Consider the following 21,883-nt stretch of genomic DNA (forward strand, 5'->3'; position numbering starts at 1 on the left):
TTTCAGTGGCTGGGACAGGGAAACTGGTCAGCTGTTTGTTCTTTTCTTTATTTCTCCATCCACCTCACTGAGGTGGTCGCACATGTTCAGTTTAAATCTTCAACTGTCACAGCTTCTGTTAGAAGTTGTGACAGTTACAGGGAAAGAGCTACAACAGAAAGGACACGGACCCCTGAGTTGCCAGCCTGAAATAAATCTAGCAGAACAATTGGATCAATAAGCCCATAATAAATAATCTATAAACCCAAAGTAGAACAACCCTTTAAATGGATTGCCTGGGATTTTGATACTGATGGCCTATCCTCAGGAGTCAGGATAGGTAATCAATAGCTCACTGGTGGGGGTCTGACCCCAGCACCACCACCAATCAGCTGTTTCAAGAGGATGTGGTGCTCAGGTGACCACTGCGGTCTCTTCCTAGGCTAGTGACATTAAGATCACTTGGCCAATGTGCAGCTCAGTCCCATTGTGAATTGGCCGGAGAAGCAATACCAAGCACAGCCACTATACAATGCAGAGCATGCCATGCATGCCCGGTGTACTCTCCTTCACTTTAGAGGCCCTGTTCTGAAGATAGGAGCGGTTCCCAGAGTTGGGACCTGCACCTTTCTGATACTTGTGGCATATACTAGTGATATATCACAAATGTTTAGCTGGGAATACCCCTTTAAGCAAGAAGAGGAAATAACATGCTCAACTCACACAAGGGTTTGCTTGTAGTTTGTAAGCATGGACACAAACAGATTTACATGGTAGCTGAATACACAAAACGGTAGCATATTTTTTTCATTAAGACTAGTTGCAAAGGTATAATTGCATAATGCTTGACAGGTTCCCCAAAGATACACATAGATATGAAAGTAACAAAAGAGACCTGGATAAAAGCAGATGTGATTTGAGGTTTCTGTTATTCTTATTGGTCTGCCCAGTTGAGTTTACAATCTATTTTGTCAATGGTTTTTAAGTATATGTTTTTCATGTTTTAGGGCAGGCTGTCAAGTGAGCAGCATATCCGGGAATTGTGCGGTGGAATGATCAATGGTGAGTGTTTCTGCACTTTAAAGGGAACCTGTCATCAACTTTATGCCGACCTTACTGAGGGCAGCATAAAATAGTGACAGAAATGCTGATCTCAGCGGTGTGCCACTCATCAGCTAATAGTAAGTGTTTACTGAGAACCAGGATCATAATCATGGCAGCCCAGGACTTGAAAAGAGTCAGATCTACCTGAGAAGAGTCCTGGTTATTCCTAAGCTCCTGCTCTCCCCGCCCATCTGCTGATGATTGGCAGTTCTCTCCTAGAGAGAAAGGGAGAAAACTAGGTAGAAGCCTGTCGGTCATCAGCAGGTGGGCGGGGGAGCAGGACTTCATGGATAGCCATGACTCTTCTCAGGTGGCCGTGACTCTTTTCTAGGCCTAGTCTGCAATGATTGTGATGTTGGTTCTCGGCAACCACTTACTTTTAAATGAAAGACTGCTGAAATCAACTCACCTGTCTCTACTTTATGCTGCCATTAGTATGGGCAGCATAAAGTTGGTGACAGGTTCCCTTTAAATACTGGACTCAGTAGGATCAGTCACTCAGCTGCAAAGGGTAAACCTAGATGTGGAAAACCATGCTAAGTCCATGTTTTGCCATGTGTCTAGTTCCTGGGTCATTAGCACAGGTCTTCCGAAACTAGTGTAGTAGTTTCCTATTCTAACCTGGGTCTAAAAGAAAGGATATCTGAAATCTAATTGGTTTCCATGGGCAGTATCTTGATATAGACATTTTGTTGGCACAACCTCCTGTACATTGATAGTCTATTCTAGAATTCAATCATGTCCAAGCATAACTGCATAAACGGTGGTGTTAGATTTAGGATTGAGATTAATGTAATAGTTTCTTATTGAGCACCTTGGTTAACCACATAATGAATAAGAAAATGGAAATAGTCAGTGGATGATGCTAGCTACAACTGTATGTTCATCTCAATACAATGTCTTCCACTCTTCTTTGCTCTATGTCCTTGCAGATCAAATTGCCCAGCTAGCAGCTAATTTAAGAAGACCCTTGGCTCCAGGGTTGGTCGGTCGACCAGGACCCGCTGGGCCACCCGGACCTCAAGGTACTCCTGGACGTGTAGGACATCCTGGTAGTCGTGGACCTCCAGGATACAGAGGGCCAACTGGAGATTTGGGAGCTCCAGGTTTCAGAGGTAAGGGAAGACTGCTGTTTACAAGAAGACCATGATTTGAAGTCTTTGATTTCCATACTCACTGAAATTGATTGAGGCAGAGGACTCTAACATGGGAAGGACTGTTTCTAATAAGCCAAAGTCTTCTGGAGCTATAGAAGGGTATTTTAGCCCAGTCTCTTTGTTTACATATATGTTAAATGACACATTTACCCCCATTTACCAGACAGAGGTCTAGATTGTTATTTTTATTTACTGTACAGCAGAGGGTGCTATTGCATACAAAGGCAGTAAACAAAAACATAGAGCATGTTATACAGTTTTTTTTTTAACATAAATACTTATGGGTGAAAGATGTCCCTTAGTGGCATCTGTCAAATGCATACATCAGACTTTGCAGACGCAGTGTGAAAAGATCCAAAGAGAAACACTTAGGCCCCTTTCACACGGGCGTGAGTTGAACACATTGCACCTGCACTGAATCCCGACCCATTCATTTCTATGGGGCTGTTCACATGAGCGGTGATTTTCACGCATCACTTATGCGTTGTGTGAAAATCACAGCATGCTCTATTTTGTGCGTTTTTCACGTAACGCAGGCCCCATAGAAATGAATAGGGTTGCGTGAAAATCGCAAGCATCCGCAAGCAAGTGCAGTACGATTTTCACGCACAGTTGCTAGGAGACGATCGGGATGGAGACCCGATCATTATTATTTTCCCTTATAACATGGTTATAAGGGAAAATAGCTTTCTGTATACAGAATGCATAGTAAAATAGCGCTGGAGGGGTTAAAAAATAAATAAAAAATGTACAGGAACAGGACCTGTGGGGACATCACTCCGGTCATCACATGATCCATCACATGATCTTTTACCATTGTGATGGACCATGTGATGACCGGAGTGACGTCACCACAAGTCCTGTTCCTGCACACAGCAAAGAAAGAAGACAGAAGAGATGCTGGCTGCGCGATCAAGTGGATTAAGGTGAGTTAAATTATTATTATTATTATTATTTTTAACCCCTCCAGCGCTATTTTACTATGCATTCTGTATTCAGAATGCTATTATTTTCCCTTATAACCATGTTATAAGGGAAAATAATACAATCTACAGAACACCGATCCCAAGCCCGAACTTCTGTGAAGAAGTTCAGGTTTGGGTACCAAACATGCCGATTTTTCTCACGCGAGTGCAAAACGCATTACAATGTTTTGCACTCGCGCGGAAAAAACGCGCATGTTCCCACAACGCACCCGCACCTTTTCCCGCAACGCCCGTCTTAAAGAGGCCTTAATGATTGATGTATTTTTATGTTCTAGGCAATCAAGGTGACAAAGGAGACAAAGGACAAGGTGGACGAGGTATTGATGGACCATTTGGTGATCAAGGAGAGCAAGGTATAGTTATACCATTGGTGGGGGAATTTTTGTGGTGCTAACTTGCTTAATTCAAGTCTCCAAGTTTTATGTATTAGAATCATTTCTAAGTGGTCCATTGCTATATTTCCAGGTGCACAAGGAGTACCCGGAACAAGCAGAGATGGTCGGGATGGTGCTCATGGTGAGCCTGGTTACCCTGGTGAGCCTGGAAGATCTGGTACAGTAGGAGCTCAAGGAACTCCAGGAATATGTGACACATCCGCTTGCCAAGGTGCAGTTGCTGCAGTAAAATCTGGTTCCAAAAAGTCATAAAGACCACAATGAACATAGAGAACTGTCTATTTAATACAGCACCCTGCTGTATGGAAGACCTTCCCTTTGAAGACCTTCAGGGAGGTAGACCTTCACAAACACCAAGAATGGAGCCATGCATCAGCTCCACCAATACTGGAGAACATCTGAATTAAAGTATTCTAAACAATTGTTATTTTTAAGTTCACTATTACCCTTTCTTACCTTTCTGGAACCCCCTCTTCTTCCTCATCCTTCCTTGTGGCCATATTTCCTTGGTACGCTGCTCACCCTTTATGTCAGGTTCTAAGCTGTCCACCCAGCATTCTGAAACCAAGAAAACCCATCCCTCTTGCAGTCAAGCCTCGCTAGAGGTAAGTGTACATAGAAAATTCCATGGGAGACCAATCTGTTCCATTTTTCCATCTTGAGAACCCTACTCCACCATCTGCAGTGTGACTGAGATATGTTGTAATCAAACAATCCCAGAGATCTAGACAAGTACTGTACAATGTGTTGTAAAAATAAAAAGTCCGTTTTTTAAGTCATGTGCAAATGATGTCCTGTTTTAGCACACTGCCCTTACGTATTAGACAAAATAAATGGCTGCAAACCTTGTGAATATCAGCAATTCAAAGACAATTAGTATTTATTTTGGTGACTTGTGTGTACAATAAAGCCTGTTGCTTCATCTGATGTAATGACTGAATAAAGCCACTTTCACCATCTGGAAAATAACTTTTCAAGACATTTGCAATTTATTAACAACACTTTGGTGCATATTGTTAATCACAACGATGGAGGTGGTTTAGTGCATATACTGAGATATCGCTACTATACAACCACCAATACTATTACTCAAAAACAGTTGAACAATCTAAACGATATTTTTTTAACAACATTCCTGCTAGAACTTTGAGATGAAGAGTAGTAGATCAATGTTAAGGACAATGGTGAGTGAACTGTCTCTTATAGGGGTGCATATGGTACCCATGGCAGTTCCTATTTAACCTCTGGAGGGAGATCACTGTCACAGAGAATAACAGTTGGATTAAACCTCTATATTGATCAGCTTCTCTACATAGGGGAGTGTAGTCATGGCAGTGCTACATCTAGTAAACCGGCCGCAGTCCTGGGTGTACTCCCTGTAAATATCCAACACTTTTCTATCCAATAAAACAAATGAAGTATCAAAATTCTGTCCAGGAGTGTAATGTTTCCTTGGCGACAGATTTCAAGAATAAGCCCCGTTGTGCTATTCTGCCTATTGAGCCCAGCTCAACAAGGACAGATATCAAAACACTCACAGGAAGGGAACACTGCGGCCCTCTTGATGAGGTTGGTAACCACAAAAAAGTAGCATTTGCCTATTTGTGATAACAAGTAGAGTGACTGACTCTAATTCCATCTATCTGTACTGTAACAAAATAATTAGGCAGGAAGTCATCAGGCAGACAAATAACTAGCTCCGTGAATGTGCTGCAAAATAAATCATATTGGCTCCATTAGGCCAGCAAAACAATGCCTCTGCTAATTACAGCTTTATATGACTATCAGATGTAGCATTCATCAAAATAACCACCGGCATGTTATCCTATTAATGTAGCGTGCCACTTCCCTCTATGCCATTTGTGTACTATGCCTGTTTTTATACAAAGTGAATAAGTGGTTCAGTACGCCATTAGCACTGGATCGCTACGTTAATGGCATAGCATGCCACAGCAGTCATTATAATCAATGCTACATCTGTGGCTACATGCTATAAAGTCATGTTTTGCAATCTACAACTCCCAGCATGTATGTGGTTGTCATTGTATGCCGAAAGTGATGGTTTGCACAAAAGTCTGTAAACCCGTTGTTACAGATACTGCTCTAAACTATACAAAGACTGGGGCTACCGCATGGCTCCTGATCGCCCCCATACACAAATATGCTAAAACTGTTATTGTGACTATTATTATAAAAGGTGCAAAGGATCCACCTTCCACACAGTGCATTGTGGGGATTTAGCTATTGTAGTTTAAACTAAATAATTAGCATATAGTGAAAGAGAAAAAAACTGCTTCCATAGCTTACACTAAAGGTACATTACTTCCTAAAATAAAAAATAACCTGGAGATGTTAGACCTTGAGTAGTGTAAGATCTTAATATTCTAATTTGGCATTATTTAATTGTCTTGGTCTCCTTCACAGGCAATGGATACTGAGTGATAGTTAACTATGTGTCTTTTAGGGTGTGGGGAAAATTGGTGACAACCTTTATGGGCACAGGAATAGGGTCATCACCCAGACAGGAGAGCAACTCATAACTCAAAAACTACTCAAAAGGCATATGAAAATAAATATCTCCAAGTTATGGTTTTGTGTCTTAACATTAATGGAAAATACTATTAAATGTTAATATAATATGTATGTATCACAAAGAAAAGATAAATTGGTATTTGTTAAAATGTCCTGCTCCTCTGTCCGACAAGGTGGATGCTACAAATGATGTCCTCACTGTGCTGTGCTCTGGTCACACACCCGCCATCTTGCTATTTGACATCCTGGAGTGTGGTGCTCCCTGCCGCTTCCTGAACTGAGCCAGTTCTCGGACCTTCTGATCTGGCCACTTTCAATCTCCTTCCGGTTCTCCCACAGAAAACTGCTTCAAACTCCTGGAACATGAAATACAATGTAATAATAAAGATCACATACGGAGAATGCTATCAGACTGTTTGCAGTGGCAACAAATTCACCAAACCTCACATTTTTCCTCAAACATGTTCAAAAATTGGGGAAAGATCTCCAGAAAACCCACAGGGGCAGAACACGCTGCAGTTAGCAAAGAATATAATTCAGCATAACAATCCACCATTCAGGTCATATGGTAAAAAAAAAAATCATGGTTGTAGAGCAGCCATTGGTTTGTGCAGCTTTGCATGCAACTTTTTCTTCCATTTGGTATAGATAAAGTTGCGCAGCAATGCAATTTTAGCTCCAGCCTTAATCCATTATCAAATGGACATCTGCTTAGGAGGGTAGTGGAAGGTTGGCTCTACTTAAAGGAGTCACAAATTAACCTTATAACAAGAACTGTTAAAAAAAAAACATTACTCTTTTGTTAAATTCCTGCCACTCCAGTGCCTATGCCTTGGTGGTCCCCTCACCCATTTTATTTTCCTGCATATACATCCACGTCGAGTGCTGCAGCTGCCGGAAAACAAAAGACATGGGGAAAGTGGGACAACCCCTTTATGCTAGTAGCCACCCCTTAGGGCTGTTTCCATATTAATAATGTCTAAATGCAATAGATATATCAATTTTTTTTCAAAAGAAGCATACTGTTAGAAGCTTGTCGTCAGGATATTCACAGGGCATGACCATAGTGACATGTGCTGTTGGGTTATGTTTTTAGAGCTGAGCAGGAATCACTGTGCTTAGGACACACGTACCACCCAAGTGCTCTAATGTAAGGCCTTAATCATGTACACATGAATAACAGTGTAAACTGGTATTACCATAATTTTTTTTCATTTTTTATCCACAGGATACACCTATTTTCCTCTTTCCTAAAGATCTTAGTGGCTTCCAGGTACTGGATGATAGATTTCCTTACATCTAAGAGATGGAATTGTTCTTCTGTAGGGTTTTGTGGGTCACTATAAAATGACGGTAAGACAAGTTCTAGGTCCCGATAGAAGTCAGAGACTACCCTTAGAAGGAAGCCCGGGTCGAAATTTTAGCACTATCCTGTCAGCAAAATATTACAAGAAAAGGTTGTCGGCATGAGAGGGCCTATTTTTCCCCTAGACGTCTAGCCGATGTTATGGCTATTAAGAAGGACGTTTTAAAGGAGAGATGTTTAAATGGAGTAAAAGGTGATCTTGTTAACGCCTTTAGGACTAAATTTAAAAACCCCTACCCCTAAGGAACCTTAGGAGTTAGTGATGGTCTAAGTCTGGATGCTGCTCTCATGAAACATTTCATCCATCTATAGCAGGCATGGCCAACCTGCGGCTCTCCAGCTGTTGTAAAACTACAACTCCCAGTTTTGCAACAGCTAGAGAGCCTCAGGTTGGCCATGCCTGATCTATAGAATGCCCCCAGGGCAGAGATGTGGACTTTTAGGGGGTACTTGGCCCAAGTTCAAGATCTCGACCTTTCTGAAGAAAATCCAATATTTTCTGAATACATGGGGAGGACATATTTGGAGAATCATCTCCCAACCATCTACAGTACATCTTCCAGATTTTTCAAAGCAGTATGCTCAGGGCTCTACTTGGTACGGTTGCGCCCTCTTGGTCACTCAGGCCCTGGTGTCCCGGCGCTAGGCCCTCCCCCTGGTTCGTGCGAGGGACTGCGAGGCTTCCAAACTTACCGCCTGACAGCGAGCAGCCAGCTATTGTGTATAGAATGGAGAACCAGCTTCTTTTCGGCCAGTAGGGGGTTATCAATATCACCATTTCACCATTACTGGGTCTGTTTAGAATTTCCTGTAGGACTCAGGGAATTAAGAGTCCAGGGAGGAAAAGCATATGCTAGGTCCCGTGTCCGTTTTATTGAAAAAGGCATCTACTGCGCAAGGCCTTTCTCTGGGATCTAAGGAACAAAAGTATTCGACTTTTGCATTTTTCTTTGAGGAGGACAGATCTATTTGCGACCTGCCCCATTTTTTAAAAATTTCCCGAAAGATTCCCCGATTTAATAGACCATTCTTTCAGGTCTAGGGTTTTTCTACTTAAAAAAACCCCTCTGGATTTTCTGATCCCTTGAGATGAACCGCTGTAATGGGTAGAACCTCTTTTTTTTATTTTTGGTTCCGCACAACTGGTTTTGAGATACTTTGAGTCTTCCAGACTGCCCGCATCTCTCTGTAGTTTGAGGATTTGTTTTTAATTTCCTCTGACCATTTTAACTGCTAGGTTGAGGGGGCTATTTTTGTTCCCCACCCTGTACTGCTTGCGTCTGTCATGATCTGTATCTATGGTTCCTTCCGCCAACGCTCTTTGATAGATTTGTCTTTCTGTCACCAATTTAAAACTGACTTTACTTTGTAAGGAATGATTATCTTCCTGTCTAGGGATGATTGCTTTCTGTTCCAACACCCCAGGATCCAGGTCTGCATAACTCTGGTGTGAGCCTGACCCCAAGCTACTGTTGTTATGCATGATGTAATGAGTCCCTGAATGCTCATAGCTCCCTGATAGAGCATCTATTTCGCGATTGTGATTATTCTTTCCTGGATAGTCTCTATTTTTTCCTGTGGGAGAGATGAAGTTTCGGACATTGAATCTAACGTTACTCCTAGAAACTTCCTGTTGGATGACAGGATCAAGAAGGACTTTTTCATGTTTACCAACCAACCCAGGTCTGCAATTTTTTACAAAAATTAGTCTTTTTGACTGATTGCTTCTAATTCTGAGTTCCCTATTATAAGGAAATCATTCAAGTATGGGAAGATTTGTAGTCCTTATCTTAGAGGAGATATCGTCTCTACAACCAGCTTTGTGAAGATCCTTGGTGCTGAGCAAGCAAGGGCGGTGAATTGGAAATATTCCGCTTTTTTGGGCGGAATCATTGACTTGAATGGAGCCACGGAACGTGATTTGCGGGCAATAATAGGACATGTTCTATCTTTGAACGGAATGGAAAAACGGAAACGGAATGCATACGGAGTACATTCCGTTTTTTGGGGCGGAACCATTTAAATTAATGGTTCCGTATACGGAACACAAAAAACACAGTTCTGCCCCCCTCTGTCACGGATGGTGTAACAGAAAACAAGAAGTTACAAATAAGGATCCGACTGGCTTGATCCGAAACTAAGGAACAAAAGGGTGACCCCTATTTAAGCCCTGAAACTCTCCCTGTCTTCTCAGCCCATGCAAAGATTTCTATGATAGAAAATTGCATGCCCTCGTGCCTCGACTGTATGACACCTGAACACCCTATAATAGTGAGGGGACACGACCACCGGCTCCCTACACTTAATACGGAGGGAGTCAGGGCAGTGGCGTAGGGATCGCCATAGCAACCATAGCAGTGGCTATGGGGCCCTACGCCACTGGGGGCCCGCCCGTCCAGACCGCATCATTTTTATTTTTTTTTATAATCACAGCACTCACAGGCACCCAGGGCCGACCGCCCGCCCAGTGTAGTGGGCGGGGCGCGGGCGGTCCAACATGAGGTAGGCCGGCGGATGCGGTGGAGGGGGCCGGAACGGGGGCGTAGCGGAGGCGGAGCCAGGCTGGCACCAGCGCCGCCCGCATACCGCAGTGCAGGAAAAGAATGAATTTCCCCGCCCCCTCCACTGCCTGAGTCCGCCTCCTGAGTCCGCCTCCTGAGTCCTCCCACCCAGTCCCTCTAGTTAGTAGGAGGCGGACTCAGGCGGTGGAGGGGGCGGGGCCGGGGCGGGGCCAGGCCGGGGGGGGGGGGTTGGGGGTGGTTGTTACCTGTCCTGCTGTGTGGAGGAGGGACTGGGAGTGGGACGAGGGAGACTGGTCCCGCCTAAAACCTACTACTGCTGTCACTGGATGGCACAGAGGGGTGATGGCACCTACTTCTCCAGGCTGCCTGTGAGGACCAGACATCAGCTGTCTACAGGAAAGGTAAGTGTCTGTCTGTAGAAATAGTGTCTGTCTGTAGAAATAGGTGTATAACTACTTGAAAGTTCATGTGTATGTAATGTGTGTGTGTGTGTGTATATATATATATATATATATATATATATACACAGTATATATGTCCATATATGTGGTGAGTGCGTATGTGAGTCTGTCCATGTATGTGGTGAGTGCCTGTATGAGTGCGTCCATGTATGTGGTGAATGCGTGTATGAGTGCGTCCATGTATATGGTGAGTGCCTGTATACGTGCGTCCATGTATGTGGTGAGTGCCTGTATGAGTGCGTCCATGTATGTGGTGAGTGTATGAGTGCCATCATGTATATGGTGAGTGCCTGTATGAGTGCGTCCATGTATGTGGTGAATGCGTGTATGAGTGCGTCCATGTATATGGTGAGTGCCTGTATTAGTGCGTCCATGTATATGGTGAGTGCCTGTATGAGTGCGTCCATGTATATGGTGAGTGCCTGTATGAGTGCGTCCATGTATATGGTGAGTGCCTGTATGAGTGCGTCCATGAATGTGGTGAATGCGTGTATGAGTGTGTCCATGTATATGGTGAGTGCCTGTATGAGTGCGTCCATGTATATGGTGAGTGCCAATATGAGTGTGTCCATGTATATGGTGAGTGCCTGTATGAGTGCGTCCATGTATGTGGTGAATGCGTGTATGAGTGCGTCCATGTATATGGTGAGTGCCTGTATGAGTGCGTCCATGAATGTGGTGAATGCGTGTATGAGTGCGTCCATGTATATGGTGAGTGCCTGTATGAGTGCGTCCATGTATATGGTGAGTGCCTGTATGAGTGCGTCCATGTATATGGTGATTGCCTGTATGAGTGCGTCCATGTATATGGTGAGTGCCTGTATGAGTGTGTCCATGTATATGGTGAGTGCCTATATGAGTGCGTCCATGTATGTGGTGAATGCGTGTATGAGTGCGTCCATGTATATGGTGAGTGCCTGTATGAGTGCGTCCATGAATGTGGTGAATGCGTGTATGAGTGCGTCCATGTATATGGTGAGTGCCTGTATGAGTGCGTCCATGTATATGGTGAGTGCCTGTATGAGTGCATCCATGTATGTGGTGAATGCGTGTATGAGTGCGTCCATGTATATGGTGAGTGCCTGTATGAGTGCGTCCATGTATATGGTGAGTGCCTGTATGAGTGCGTCCATGTATATGGTGAGTGCCTGTATGAGTGCGTCCATGTATATGGTGAGTGCCTGTATGAGTGCGTCCATGTATATGGTGAGTGCCTGTATGAGTGCATCCATGTATATGGTGAGTGCCTGTATGAGTGCGTCCATGTATATGGTGAGTGCCTGTATGAGTGCGTCCATGTATATGGTGAGTGCCTGTATGAGTGCGTCCATGTATATGGTGAGTACGTGTATGAGTGCGTCCATGTATGTGGTGAGTGCCTGTATGAGTGCGTCCATGTATGTGGTGAGTGCCTTTATGAGTGCGTCCATGTATGTGGTGAATGCGTGTATGAGTGCGTCCATGTATGTGGTGAATGCGTGTAGGAGTGCGTCCATGTATGTGGTGAATGCGTGTAGGAGTGCGTCCATGTATATGGTGAGTGCCTGTATGAGTGCGTCCATGTATGTTGTGAGTGCCTGTATGAGTGCGTCCATGTATGTTGTGAGTGCCTTTATGAGTGCGTCCATGTATGTGGTGAATGCGTGTATGAGTGCGTCCATGTATATGGTGAGTGCCTGTATGAGTGCGTCCATGTATATGGTGAGTGCCTGTATGAGTGCGTCCATGTATATGGTGAGTGCCTGTATGAGTGCGTCCATGTATATGGTGAGTGCCTGTATGAGTGCGTCCATGTATATGGTGAGTACGTGTATGAGTGCGTCCATGTATGTGGTGAGTGCGTCCATGTATGTGGCGAGTGCCTGTATGAGTGCGTCCATGTATATGGTGAGTACGTGTATGAGTGCGTCCATGTATGTGGTGAGTGCGTCCATGTATGTGGTGAGTGCGTCCATGTATGTGGCGAGTGTGTGTATGAGTGCGTCCATTAAGTTTGGGAGGGGCCCAGTACAAAAATTTGCTATGGGGCCCAGTCAGTTCTAGCTACGCCCCTGAGTCAGGGTCACCTAGGATCAAGCAAACAGGAAAACACAAATCAATGAACAGACTTATCTGTAGAAGCCTCAGTTGTAGCATCCAGCATGTACACACTCCAGGAAGTTGTATAAACCGCAAAGTGATGCAGTATGGGAGGGGATTTAAAGGGATGCAATCAGTGCAACTAGATGACAGCTGAGAGAGGGAAAGGAGATGACAAAACGAAAGCAAAACAAAAGAACCTCAAGCAGGAGGTTCTGAAGAACGTCTGTCAGAGCTTCTCAGATGTCTGGCGGTGACAGTACCCCTCCTTCTACGAGTGGACTCCGGACACTCAGAGCCCACCTTCTCAGGATGGGACCTATGGAAAGCCCTGATGAGACGAGTGGCCTTAATGTCCGTCACTGGGACCCACATCCTCTCCTCAGGATTATAACCCTCCCAATGAACGAGGTACTGGAGAGAACCGCGGACAACACGAGAATCCACAATCCTAGAGACCTGAAATTCAAGATTACCATCAACCACAATCGGAGGAGGAGGCAAAGAGGAGGGTACAATGGGTTGGACATACGGTTTTAATAGGGACTTATGAAAAACATTATGGATCTTCCAAGTCTGTGGAAGATCAAGACAGTAGGCAACAGGATTGATGACGGACAAGATTTTGTAAGGCCCAATAAACTTAGGACCCAACTTCCAGGAGGGAACCTTCAATTTGATATTCTTAGTAGACAACCACACCAGATCACCAACATTCAGGTCCGGACCAGGCACACGTCTCTTATCCGCCACACGCTTATATTTCTCACTCATGCTCTTTAGATTATCCTGAATCTTTTGCCAAATAGATGACAAAGACGAGGAGAATCTCTCCTCATCAGGTAAACCAGAAGACCCCCTCTCCAGAGAATGTCCCAAACTGCGGATGAAACCCATGTGCACCAAAAAATGGTGACTTATCAGAGGACTCCTGACGACGGTTATTTAAAGCAAACTCAGCAAGGGACAAAAAAGAACACCAATCCTCCTGATTCTCCGCCACAAAACAGCGCAGATATGTCTCCAGATTCTGATTGACCCGCTCTGTCTGGCCATTCGACTGTGGGTGGATAGCAGAAGAGAATGACAACCGAACCCCCAAGCGAGAACAGAAAGCCTTCCAGAATCTGGAAACAAACTGTGTGCCCCTATCAGAGACTATGTCTGAAGGAATACCATGCAATTTGACAATGTGATCAATAAATGCCTGCGCCAGCGTCTTAGCATTGGGCAACCCAGGAAAAGGAATGAAATGCGCCATTTTGCTAAAACGGTCCACCACCACCAGAATCACAGTCTTCCCCGAGGAACGAGACAGGTCCGTAATGAAGTCCATGGACAGATGTGTCCAAGGACAGGAAGGAATGGGTAACGGAAGAAGAGGACCTGATGGCCGTGAATGAGGGACTTTGGCATGAGCGCAGGTCTTGCAGGCTGCCATAAAACCCTCAACCGACTTACGAAGCGCCGGCCACCAGAATCTCTGAGCGATGAGATCCACTGTGGCTCTACCCCCCGGGTGCCCAGCAAGGACAGTATCGTGGTGCTCCTTAAAAACCTTGTGTCTTAAAGCAAGAGGCACAAACAACCTTCCAGGAGGACAACGATCAGGAACCTCTGCCTGGGCTGCCTGAACCTTTGCCTCAAATTCAGGATAAAGAGAAGAGACCACCACACCTTCAGCCAAAATGGGACCCGGGTCTTCAAAATTCCCACCTCCCGGAAAACAACGTGACAGGGCATCCGCCTTCACATTCTTAACCCCAGGGCGGAACGTGACAACAAAATTAAACCTTGAAAAGAACAAAGACCATCTGCCCTGTCTCGGGTTCAGACGCTTGGCTGACTCCAAGTAGGCCAGATTCTTATGGTCGGTAAACACGGTAATAGGGTGTCTGGCTCCCTCTAGCCAATGGCGCCATTCCTCAAAAGCCAACTTGATGGCCAACAACTCCCTATCTCCCACATCGTAATTTCTCTCTGCGGAGGAGAGTTTCTTCGAGAAAAAGGCACACGGTCGCCATTTGGCAGGAGAGGGACCCTGAGACAAGACCGCACCCACACCCACCTCAGAAGCGTCAACCTCAACTATGAAGGGCAGAGAGATATCAGGTTGTACCAAGATGGGAGCGGAAGCAAAACTCTCCTTGATACTAGAAAAGGCCTTACGCGCCTCTACTGACCAGGAGGATAAATCTACCCCCTTTTAGTCATATCAGTGAGTGGTTTAACAACAGAGGAATAATTCAAAATAAACTTCCTGTAATAATTGGCAAAACGCATCAGCGCCTTCTGATTCTCAGGAAGCTCCCACTCAAGCACACCGCGGACCTTCTCGGGGTCCATGCGAAAACCAGAGGCGGAGAGAAGAAACCCCAGAAATTGAATTTCTGAAACCGCAAACATTTTTCCAGTTTAGCGTACTATTTATTCTCCCGCAGGATGAGCAAGACCTGATGTAGGTGGTCCTTATGAGTTTTGAAATCAGGAGAAAAAATCAAAATGTCATCCAAATACACTAGTACAAATTTCCCCATTAAATGATAAAAAATGTTGTTCACAAAATGCTGAAAGACGGCTGGAGCATTCTTCAAACCAAAAGGCATAACCAAATTCTCAAAATGGCCCTCAGGGGTATTGAAGGTCGTCTTCCATTCGTCTCCTTCTCTGACCCTGACCAGGTTGTATGCCCCTCTTAGATCCAACTTGGAAAAAACTTTAGCCCCAACAACCTGGTTTAACAGGTCCAGGATCAGAGGAAGCGGATAAGGGTCACGAATTGTGATACTGTTCAGCTCCCTGAAATCCAGACATGGTCTTAAAGAACCATCTTTTTTCTTAACAAAGAAAAAAACAGCGGCAACAGGTGACTTCGAGGGTCGTATGTGTCCCTTTCTCAGGCTCTCAGAGATATAAGCACGCATAGCGACCATTTCAGGTTGGGAGAGATTGTATAAACGAGATTTAGGCAGCTTGGCCCCCGGGATGAGATTAATAGGGCAGTCATACTCCCTGTGAGGGGGCAACTCCTGAACACCACTCTCAGAAAACACATCCGAAAATTCAGAGAGAAAAGATGGTACAGTCTTAGTAGAAACCTCTGAAACAGATGTCGTGAGGCAATTCTCTCTGCAAAAGTCACTCCAACCATTTATTTGCCTCGCTTGACAATCAATGGTGGGGTCATATTTAGTGAGCCAGGGTAGCCCCAACACTAGAGGAGTAGGCAACCCGCTTAGGACGAAACATGACACATCCTCAACATGAGTATCACTCACAATCAAACGGATATTGTGAACTATGCCCTTTAACAATTTCTGAGAAAGTGGAGCGGAATCAATAGCAAAAACAGGTATATCCTTTCCCAAAGTGCCTACCTGAAAACCATGTGTTATAGCAAATTGATTATCAATGAGATTGACAGCTGCTCCACTATATATGACCCAGGGCTAAAAAAAATTCATCCACTGAACAGAGGGGCCGTGCCCCCACCGGCAGCGAAAAGGCCCAAGACTGAGCGTTATCCCTGAGCAGCGAGATGATGATCCCCACCCTCCGCTCCTCATCACCAGAGGAATAGGGAAGTAGGCGAAAATGGAGTTTGCAAGCCTCTCTAAAACAAACAAAATTCTCACTACCCCCGGAGAACGTATCCGGAAGCGAGATCTTAGGCTCAGAACAAACTCCATGAACGCAAGCTGAACCGGTCACCTGAAACTGAGATACAGTTTTACGGAGATCTGCTAGCTCCAATGAAAGACCCTGCATGTGTTCAGTCAAAAGTGAAACCGGATCCATGCTTGAGACGCTTTTGGCGGTTTATAATGTCACGGATGGTGTAACAGAAAACAAGAAGTTACAAATAAGAATCCGACTGGCTTGATCCGAAACTAAGGAACAAAAGGGTGACCCCTATTTAAGCCCTGAAACTCTCCCTGTCTTCTCAGCCCATGCAAAGATCTCTATGATAGAAAATTGCATGCCCTCGTGCCTCGACTGTATGACACCTGAACACCCTATAATAGTGAGGGGACATGACCACCGGCTCCCTACACTTAATATGGAGGGAGTCAGGGTCACCTAGGATGAAGCAAACAGGAAAACACAAATCAATGAACAGACTTATCTGTAGAAGCCTCAGTTGTAGCATCCAGCATGTACACACTCCAGTAAGTTGTATAAACCGCAAAGTGATGCAGTATGGGAGGGGATTTAAAGGGATGCAATCAGTGCAACTAGATGACAGCTGAGAGAGGGAAACGAGATGACAAAACGAAAGCAAAACAAAAGAACCTCAAGCAGGAGGTTCTGAAAAACGTCTGTCAGAGCTTCTCAGATGTCTGGCAGTGACACCCTCACAGTTGGTATTTCCTCTTTGTGCCCCCTTCAGAGTAGTTATGCCCTCATTGTGCCTCCCCACAGTAGACATACCCTATCTGTGTCCCCATAACAATTGTTATGCCCCTTCACAGTAGTAATGCCCTCTCTGTGCCCTCTCTGGAAGTTTTTGTGATACATGTTGATAACAATCAATCTATTTGCAGACTATCTGAGTTCCGTGAGCTGACAGTTTCTGTGAAGCCTTATCCCTGATCTCCTGACCTCATAAACACACATTTAAGACAGATTCTTATCAGTTTGATAACAGTGTAGCTATAACGAGTGCCAGTCTGCAAATAGATTTATTTTTAAGCGCATGTATCACTCAAACTGCTGAAAACGTTTAAGTGAAGGTGTCCACAAACTTTAAAAACATTTTTAATAGCCTGACCAGCCCTTCAAATGCGCTAGTGATGTCTGACCTTTTTCAGAGTGTCCCCGTGTCTCTCCTGGATGTATTTTAGGAAGGCAGTGGTCCACTGCAGTGTGGTGGCCTTATCCGTCTCCACTGTGCAAAATGGAATTAAATTGTTTAATTCATCACAGCAAACTCTTATTCTGCGCCTGCGAAAATAAGAAGATTATGAAGCAGAGATGCATTTGGGCCCCCTGAGACACCATGTAGCTGTCTAAAAATCTGCACATGCCCAGCAGGGAGACTGCTGCAGAACTGACACTGGCAGCAGGAAAAATATCATGGTTCTGCCCCAGATCTTCAGATTTTTTTGTGATTTAGGATGGGAGCAACATATCCGACATCCTCACCTTCGGTCTCTCTCCATACGATTGTGTCGCTCTCTTCGTTGGGACAAGCCAGTCTGCTTGTTATCAGACCCCTTCTCTGCAGTATTACCCCGTGTAGGTGCCCAGGGTGCCACCTGGCAAGTGTTTCCAATGTCATTTAGGATTCTCCTCTCCATGTCAGTGTCTGCTTGTCGTATGCGGGTGCAGCTTCTCTTCTGTATTGATTGCTTATGCAATGTATCTACAAGGGAAGAATCATGAAACGTTTCCATCATTGTCAAAATTCTAACAAACAGAAAATCTGAGCTTAAAGGGTAACTCTGGGCAAAAACAGAATCTTCAGCTTTTGCCCACAGTTAAGGAGTTAAGGAGATTAATCAAATAATGACCATGCTATACATGGACAACACCTGCCCATGGGCTTTAAAGGGGTTCTCTCACTTCAGCAAATAGCATTTATTATGTAGAGAATGTTACTACAAGGCACTTACTAATGTAATATTATTATCCATATTGCCTCCTTTGCTGGCTGGATTCATTTTTCCATCACATTATACACTGCTTGTTTCCATGGTTATGACCATCCTGCAAGCCAGCAGCAGTGGTCATGCTTGCACACTATAGGAAAAAGCACTATGTAAGGTCCAACGGTTCCGGCCACAGAGAGGCTGATGCTTTTTCCTATAGTGTGGAAGCACGACCACCACTGATGGATTGAAGGGTGGTCGGAACCATGGAAACAAACAGTGCATAATGTGATGGTAAAATTAATCCAGCCAGCAAAGGAAGCAATATGGACATTAACAATACATTAGTAAGTGGCTTGTATTAATTTACTAAATACATAATAAATGCTATTTGCTAAAGTGAGACAACCCCTTTAATCTTCTGAAGTTGTAAATGTACGTTGTGGTATTAAAGACCCTCACCCTGCACTTTAGCATGGATACGTCAGGTTCCCAAACCTTAAAAATCAGAAGCTGAACTACTGGACCCGGCAAATTCCCAGATCAGCCCTGCCTGGTTGTAGGGGATCCAATGCTCACCACAGTTGCACCGAGTATTAGTCAGATTGGTTGACTGCTGAGAAATCTCACCTTCGACTTTAATAGAGACCACCTCAGGTAATGGTTTATTTTGGGGTCCCAAGTTCTGCTTTGCTGATTCAATACCCTGCTGATAACAGAAGGAATATCCTCTGGAGAGAGAGATCTCGTGGTTCTTTGCCGCCTCCAGCAGGGGGCAGGATGCTCCAGAATTCAGGGAGGAACTAGTCTAGAAAATAACATGAAGTCAGTGGCCCAGATTTACTAATGTGTCTAAAAATGGCCTAATTTGGTGCATGTAGAGTTTTTAAACTTTTTTTTTGATATGATCGATGGTGGGTTGGGGGGGGGGGCAGCTTAACAAAAAGAGGTGGGGCTTAGTGGGAAAGTAGTTGTGACATAAGGTGTGCCATACTGTGCCAAAACTGCACCACAATTCTGAAGATGAGAACAGCACCGCACTAGCAGTCCTCACCTTCCCTGACCTTTTCCCGGCCTCGCTCTGTGTCCTGACACGTACAGAGTCAGGATGTAGTGCATGTAGACGCGCACTATGACCTGATGCTGTGCGCTGTCAGATCACAGTACAGCGCAGCGGGAAGAAGACCAGGGAGGGTAAGTGAATCTGCCAAGTGGCAGCGCCATCCAGAGCTGGAGAGGTCAGTTTATTTTTTGTATGTCTGATTGGATGCTGGTTGGTCTGATCTGAGGCTGGGGAGGGTCTGATGGGAGTCTGATCCTAGGCTGGTGAGGGTCTGATGAGTGTCTGATCTGAGGCTTGGGGGTCTGATCTGAGGCTGGGGTGGTCTGATCAGAGGCAGGGAGGTCTGATGGGAGTCTGATCTGAGGCTGGGGGGTCTGATCTGGGGTTTAGAGGTCTGATCTGAGGCTGGGGGAGGTCTGATCTGAGGCTTAAGGGGCTGATCTGAGGCTGGGGGTCTGATCTGAGGCTGGGGGGTCTGATAGGGGTTGATCTGAGGCTAGGGAGGGTCTGATCTCAGGCTGATGTAGGCTGGGAGGTCTGATAGGAGGCTGATGGAGGTGGGTGCAGATCTGAGGCTGAGAAAGGGACAAAGGCAGAGACAGTTGCAAAGAAAAAGACAGGGACAGTGGCAGGGAGAGTGAAAGCTGGGTGAACACTTTCTGGACCCCCCGGGGTCTAGCTTGGCTGCCATTAATGCCAAATAAAATAAATAAAGCAAAATACATAACATTCTGAACTTAAAAATTAGACTACTCTGTGTGGTTGAAATGGTGCCTGTACTATATGTCATATATTGCGCAAGCACCATTTTGTGCTGCAAAAATACAGCGCTCTAGATTATTTTTTATGAGCAATTTATGTAACTTATTAAGTCAATTATATGTTAGACCAAATATAGCCGTCACATTTTTACGTTGAGAAGTTTGTATGGCCCACGAATGATGTTACAAATATTCAAATGGCTCTCGGCAGCAAAAAGGTTCCCCACCCCTGGTTTACACGATTAGTAAATCTGGCTTTAGTGTGTAGCTCTTTGACTTATGTGACACATACTGTTGGGAACTGAACATCACCTGTGTAAGCAAAGGATCAGAGTTTCCAGCAGGAGTCGTATTCTGTAGATTGATACCAGAATATACCAAGTGAAGTGAAGATGAGGCAGCTTTGTTTTTCACTAGGGGGCTGCACTTGCCCAACTGTTGGGTTCCTATGAGCTGCAAAGGTTGGTGGACAATGTTCACCAAACTGAAACGCAAAGATGGAGAAGCATAGTTTAGCATAATATCTATCTTACTCCTGTACAAGTTGTCTAGGTCTCTACACAAGTGCAAGTAAGATTCACTTTTTCACATAATCTCCCAAAGGTGGCCTTCAAGGAAAACTGCAATGGAAATGAAGTCTCCATGCACTGACTTCCTAGTGATCTTCTGCTTATACACAGCAGACTACCTGAGACTACCATCAGACAACAAAGCTAAACTGGAGTCACTGATCCACAATTTGGATTCAGATGACTTGAGTCTGCCAGAGCACAGAACATTGCCGTAGAAATATCTGATTCATATAATGTTCTCAAAGACTTTCTTGGGTCTTCTATAAGTTATATCTTTTCTAAGAAGTGGTATCGGTACTACCTTTTCCAAGGAGTGTCTATTTTACATTTTAAAAGCTTTGTTGGGCCCCAGTGAATTTGATTTCCCCCCCAAAAATGGCTCCTCAGAAAAAAAGAAGTTCACTGGCCCCAATTTTTTTTTTACATGTGGTAGCTGAAGCTTCTCTCTATAGGACACCACCAGACAACATCCCTTATCTGGGCTACCTGAAGGCTTGTGTGACAAAAGGGGTATAGCCCAAAGAATCCAATTAGATCAAAACTGAAAAAAATGATCATGATTAAACTGTAATTGACTATCAACCACAAAAAAAAAAAACATTAAATCATGAAATACACACTTGTTCGTGGTTGCACCAGTATCCAGCATCTCGGTACACCTGGGTATATCTGTTGCCAAGCTGTTAAATCTGTCCTCTAAACGAACACGAACTGTAGACCTTGTTCTGGGTTCAGACATACAGCCAAAATTCTCATTTTCCTTATTAAGACCAATGATATCACTAGCTGATCTCACCCGCATTGGACCTGCCCCCGAGATGTCACCACTGGTGTTATTGGGGTGTTTTTCCGCTATGTTACCACTAGAGGGAGCTAAACTGGATTCATTAAGCATCATCAGCCTCAGCTCCTGAAAGTCAACGTGTCCTATGGTTTGGTTAGCATTCATTATGTTATTATCCGTGGACACTACTGACTGGCATATGATCGGGCAGACATTTTCTCCTTCACAGCTGCCAGTGTTGAGACTGGTTGATTGATACTGAGGAGCATTGGACAAATTACTGGATGGAAGGAAAGGGGTGCTCCTCCTTGTCTCCACATCGCCCTCATTACTCTGGGAATCTATCTGTGAGTAGAGGAACTGCTGCAGTTGGGTGTACTCGATTTCGGTCAATTCAACTATACTTAAATCAGCTGCGGTAAAATCCACGGCCCGCTCAATAACCACATCCTCACCAGTGCTGGCGACAGAGTCCGAAGATTCAGTGGGACAGCCAGGAGTTGCACGGTGGTCTTGAGTCGGCTCAAACAT

At 44.7% G+C, this 21,883-nt stretch overlaps 2 protein-coding genes across 2 annotated transcripts in view; one reads left to right on the forward strand and one right to left on the reverse strand.

Annotated features, from left to right (window-relative positions):
- COL9A3 (collagen type IX alpha 3 chain) overlaps positions 1 to 4,428 on the forward strand; it is a 44,389-nt gene extending 39,961 nt beyond the window's left edge. Inside the window, exons 29-32 of the mRNA XM_044298901.1 lie at positions 987 to 1,041; positions 2,016 to 2,198; positions 3,502 to 3,579; positions 3,692 to 4,428. Coding sequence (XP_044154836.1) covers positions 987 to 1,041; positions 2,016 to 2,198; positions 3,502 to 3,579; positions 3,692 to 3,873 — 498 coding nt within the window. The 3' untranslated portion in view covers positions 3,874 to 4,428. The remainder of the gene's footprint in view (positions 1 to 986; positions 1,042 to 2,015; positions 2,199 to 3,501; positions 3,580 to 3,691) is intronic.
- Positions 4,429 to 6,143: 1,715 nt separating this feature from the next.
- TCFL5 (transcription factor like 5) lies at positions 6,144 to 21,883 on the reverse strand. Its single transcript, XM_044299652.1, has 6 exons — positions 21,189 to 21,883; positions 20,309 to 20,480; positions 18,803 to 18,980; positions 17,727 to 17,946; positions 17,384 to 17,525; positions 6,144 to 6,509 (listed from the first exon to the last, which is right to left on the reverse strand). The coding sequence occupies exons 1-6, from the start codon at positions 21,881 to 21,883 to the stop codon at positions 6,387 to 6,389; spliced, it is 1,530 nt and encodes a 509-aa protein (XP_044155587.1). The 3' UTR covers positions 6,144 to 6,386.

This window comes from Bufo gargarizans, chromosome 6 (assembly GCF_014858855.1).
Source record: "Bufo gargarizans isolate SCDJY-AF-19 chromosome 6, ASM1485885v1, whole genome shotgun sequence".
Lineage (NCBI taxonomy): Eukaryota > Metazoa > Chordata > Amphibia > Anura > Bufonidae > Bufo > Bufo gargarizans.

Bases quoted from the DNA above. Each gene is read 5' to 3' on its own strand.
- TCFL5 (XM_044299652.1), bottom strand. From the start codon at position 21,883: ATGTTTGAGCCGACTCAAGACCACCGTGCAACTCCTGGCTGTCCCACT. The intron at 20,481-21,188 runs GTGTGTATTTCA...TTTGCGTTTCAG, and splicing joins ACTGGTGCAACCACGAACAA to TTTGGTGAACATTGTCCACC. The intron at 17,947-18,802 runs GTGAGATTTCTC...CTTCCCTTGTAG, and splicing joins GGTCTCTATTAAAGTCGAAG to ATACATTGCATAAGCAATCA.